The 4,843-nt window shown below is 32.8% G+C and overlaps 1 protein-coding gene across 3 annotated transcripts; it reads left to right on the top strand.

Moving 5' to 3' along the window:
• The first annotated feature begins 492 nt into the window (after positions 1–492).
• Positions 493–2,440, top strand: LOC123213079 (homeobox-leucine zipper protein ATHB-13-like). Of its 3 annotated transcripts, none has more exons than XM_044632432.1 (4): positions 493–632; positions 747–959; positions 1,070–1,449; positions 1,850–2,440. In XM_044632432.1, the coding sequence occupies exons 2-4, from the start codon at positions 833–835 to the stop codon at positions 2,189–2,191; spliced, it is 849 nt and encodes a 282-aa protein (XP_044488367.1). In that variant the 5' UTR covers positions 493–632; positions 747–832; the 3' UTR covers positions 2,192–2,440. The 3 variants fall into 3 exon arrangements, with proteins under 3 accessions (XP_044488367.1, XP_044488366.1, XP_044488368.1); XM_044632431.1 differs by having other exon boundaries at positions 732–959; XM_044632433.1 differs by having other exon boundaries at positions 517–959; positions 1,073–1,449.
• The last annotated feature ends 2,403 nt before the right edge of the window (positions 2,441–4,843 follow it).

Raw genomic sequence — 4,843 nt, 5'->3', positions numbered from 1 at the left:
TCTCTCAAATTTCTCTTTTTTTTATTTAAGTAACCTAATCTCTTTCTTCAATATAATTAGCACATAACAGTGTTACTCTGATCTACTTGGTTTACCCATTCATCAATATTACTGAATTTTAACATATTTTATATTATTAACTCATCACCCACTTCATACAAAACTAGCTTTTAAATGTGAACCCCCGCACCCCCCACCCCCCGTTTTCTCTCCCTTCAACAGTTCATTCTAAGTGCTTTATTCTAAAATTTCTTTATCTTAAAAGACAACTGACTTTATTGAGATAACATCACTACTTGTTTCTTAAGAATGCTTTGAATTTTTTTCATCTAGGTAATGTATTGCCATATAGCTGGCAAGGGAGGTTTCTAAAGAAATAATTTATTCTTTTTATTCTAAATAGTTGAAGTACATCCAAGTGTGTAATTTTATTCGATTTTTCTCCAACAGCTTAATTATCAAACTACTAAGGAAAAGCAAAAACAGCAAGTGAAATGCCCCCTCATATAAAGAGAGGTAGAACTATAGAATTATCAAACATCTCTTCCTCACTCTTCCATCACTCTTCCATCACTCCTCTTTCTCTCGAAATTTAATTTTATATATAAATCTGAATCCTAGCAACTGATAAGGTATATAAGCTCCATCTCTTCATCTCCTTTCAGTTCAAGAAACTATATTTTTGCTTGTTATAATTTATCAAGTCTCTCAGTTCCTTTTCCTACAAAAAGATCTCTTTTTCTCAGAAAATCTTCAAACTTTCTCTAGTCTGAACATGACCCTGAGATTCTCATCAGAACTCCAGAGATTTGTTGCACAAGTTAGTTAGGTCATGACTTGCAATGGGATGGCTTTCTTCCCAACAAATTTCATGCTACAAACTGCACATGAAGAGGACCATCAACCTCCCACCTCGCTCAATCCAATTCTATCAGCATGCACACCTCAAGACTTTCACGGTACTCTCTCGATCTCCCTCTCTCTCTCTCTCTCTCATTCACAGACGACACGTGTACTGTGTACAGCATTTTTGAACTTTTTCAGATTTGAAGTAAATTAATTGTTGTAGCAGGGGTTGCATCGTTTATAGGAAAGCGATCAATGTCGTTCTCAGGAATCGATATTGGTGAAGAAGCAAATGGAGAGGATGATTTGTCTGACGACGGATCACAGGCAGGAGAAAAGAAGAGGAGGCTTAACATGGAGCAGGTGAAAACCCTTGAAAAGAATTTTGAATTGGGGAACAAACTTGAGCCTGAGAGAAAAATGCAGCTGGCTAGGGCTCTTGGTCTCCAACCAAGACAGATCGCTATTTGGTTCCAAAACAGAAGGGCTAGATGGAAAACCAAGCAACTTGAGAAAGACTATGATCTCCTTAAGAGACAATATGAAACCATCAAAGCAGATAATGACAAGCTTCAAGCTCAAAACCAGAAGCTTCATGCTGAGGTTAGTCTATGGGATACAGAATGACTTAAATCTTAAATTTTTTATTTGGATTTGCATTGATTATGTAGAATGAATTTTGGAGATCATGGTTTTTTTAATGGTTCATGCATGCTTTTTGACTTTTTACCTGGTTAATGATTTTAAGAACCTTTATTTCTGTTAGGTTCTTCAACCGATGGAGGCTTTTCAGAAAGCTTCTTTTCTCTCTTATCATTTCTTTAACTTTTTGATGGACGGATTGATTACAATTTCTGGATAAAGCGTAATCATGACACGAAGATCTCTATTACATACAAATTGAAAAATATATGAAATATTATTTGTTTATTTAGCATATATCTCTGGTAATATATATGCTTTTAATTTTGATTGGTTAACAGCTAATTAATTTTGATTACAGATATTGGCACTGAAAAGTAGAGAAGTTACAGAATCGATCAATCTGAATAAGGAAACCGAGGGATCTTGCAGTAATAGAAGCGAGAACAGTTCAGATATAAAATTGGATATCTCAAGGACACCAGCTATTGACAGCCCTCTATCTAATCATCCAAAAAGTAGACCTCTTTTCCCAACTTCATCTTCATTAGTGAGGCCAACTCCAACCGGAGTGGCTCAACTTTTCCACCACCACAACTCATCGTCAAGGCCTGACCTCCAGATGGGTAAAGAAGAAAGTCTCAGCAGCATGTTCTGTGGCATGGACGATCAGTCTGGATTTTGGCCATGGTTGGAGCATTAACATTTCTGTTGAAATTATAAATTCAACTACGATCCCAACTACTGTCAAATTGTAATATAACCATTTCCTAAGTTTGTCAATGTTTTAAACCAAGAAGCCTGCAATTTGATAACTTTATTAATCTATGAGTTTCTACTCCTTGTTGATTTACTAGAGTGGCATATAAAGTAGAATATATCAACTTGATTTTTCATTAGGGTTGAAGATCTTTATGAAGTAATAAAGGGTTATCTGCCTTGGAGTTCTATACTTGGATCATTTGTTTCCTTAATTAGATTGGATTAATGGCACCAAATTGTTTTCTAAACATACATATTATTGGTCGAATTATGTTTTGCTGCAGCTCTAGCTAGCTAGCTAGCATAGGGCCCTGAAATTTAGAAGAAAAAATGGAGAAACTCTTCACTCCTTCAAAGAAAAGCGATTTTGAAGTCTTGTACTACAAAAGGAAAAAATAGTATTATGTATATAATTTATAATTTTATAAATAAATAATAATAATATATTATTATTTAATTAAAGAGTTAAAAATTAAAAATAAATTAATATTAATTATATAATAATATATTATTATTTATATATAAAAATTTTACATTTAGTATTATAATAAAAGGAAAAACGATTTCAAGTTATTTAAAGTAAAGCCTATTGAAATAATTTATGTTGATTTGATGATATTGAGTAGCACACGGTAACCCAACAGTGAACAAAATCTAATAGAAGTTATAAAAAAAATAAAAATAATAATAATAAAAGAAAGAGAGAGGATCAAACACATTTTCCAAGGAGGAAAAAGACAAAAAGACGAAAGAGCACAAGAAAACAAGGAAAGTTGGAAATGGTCATTCTCGTGAACGAGACGTTGAGAAACTTATGCTGACAAACATGGAATGGTATCAAAAGCCTCCTATTCTACCCAACTTTTGGCTTTTACTCTCTGATTTCTGATCTCTTTTCTTTTAAGTCTTAACTCATGTGATGCACTGTCACCCACTCTGTAGCATCCAACTGACTTCTCTTTTAACCTCACTCTTCTTTTACCACCTTTCCCATTCCTACTTCTCTCTCCCCTCCCCCTTCCCTTTGCACCTCGTTCAGTACTTCAACTTTTAACTCAAATATAACCGGATTGACCAAATTGGGTTTGAATAACAATTGAAGTTTTAAGACTGTTGGTGACGAAATTTGCAATAATAAGTACACTGAACTGTGAACTAAGAGGATAGTGATATTATCTAGGTAATATGAAAAGTAAAGACAGGAGGTGTTTCTCTCTCCCTTAGTCTTTCCACTTATATAAATTTATGACCAAAAAATTATTCCCACGCAAGGTTTGTTGAAATGACAAATTCACTTGTTAAATTCAAAACGCTCAAAGTTTTGTCAATCTATTAAAATTTACTATTAGAGTTAATAATAAAAATATGATTTAGTTAAAAATATTTTAAAAACTAAAAATTTATCACATTTCTTTTTCCTTTAATTTAAAAATCTAACAATTTCTCTTATCTAAAGTTTGAAAAGTGACTATTTTCCCCTAAGGTTTTTTCTCATCACTAGAGACGACGATGTTCACCAACTTTGGTTGTTTTCTCTAGCTATGTTTTCTCTCAGTCTTTTCCCTAATTGTTTTCATTAGAGGCAAAAATAAAACGTCTTCGTCTCAGGCACAAGTCATCTTCATCTCAGAGATGAAGATGACAAGGGAAGGCAACAAGAAAAACTAAAAAGAGAGAGAAACTACAAGAGAGAGAGAGAATGTCGACAGCCACAGAGAATGAGTGAAAAACCCCGAATGACTAATAATCCTAGAGATGGTGAATAGGGTTATTTAAAACTTTTAACCAAATAAAAAAACTTTTTAGAAAATTTATAATCAAGCACAATCAATCAAATAAATTCAACAAGATATTCAAACAGCATAAACTATATTCAAGAACTTATTAAAGCATATATAAGCATACATTATGTTCAACAACTTATCACAAACACACAACACAAATGCAAAGCCTTTCAAACAAATATTTTATCAAAGTCAATCACTTAAGCAATTTCAACCAAGATATTCAAGCAAAACCAATATTTAAAAAATTCTCAAATACACATCACAAATATATGAAACTCAAAGAAAAAGAGTAGAGAAAGAAAATGCTCAAAATTTATAATGGTTCAGAGCTTTCTTTTCTAACCCTCCTAGAGTCACTTCTTCAAGCAATCAACTTAAAGTTTCAATAGTAAATAATCCCCTCTTTATAATAGTTTTCCAAAATTTCATCCACATTCACTAGTTAATCCAAGATTGCATCCAACTCAATAGTTATCTGGAATTTTGCCCGCCATAATAGTTAAATGGGATTTTGTCCATGTTTGTTTGAATACAGAAAGATAAAATGTCAAATGCCTCTACAAGGTTGATACAGAGAATATGTGTCTTTCAGTGATACGAGTTATAAGCTTTTATAAAAGAGTATAAGATTTTACATTTCTAATCTCTAACTTATTCCTCATCAAAAAGTCTTCCATTTATAGTCTTAGATGGCTAGAATGACTCAAATGACTGTTGGTTGGAATAATGTATCCGTTGAGCTTCGAAAATCATGTTTTGGCCTTAAAAATATGACAAGACAATATCTTATATTGAGCGACAAGAGT

Source organism: Mangifera indica, chromosome 4, assembly GCF_011075055.1.
Source record: "Mangifera indica cultivar Alphonso chromosome 4, CATAS_Mindica_2.1, whole genome shotgun sequence".
Taxonomy (NCBI): Eukaryota; Viridiplantae; Streptophyta; class Magnoliopsida; order Sapindales; family Anacardiaceae; genus Mangifera; species Mangifera indica.
Note: the sequence above shows the minus strand (reverse complement) of the source record. Positions and strands in the feature narration are given on the sequence as shown.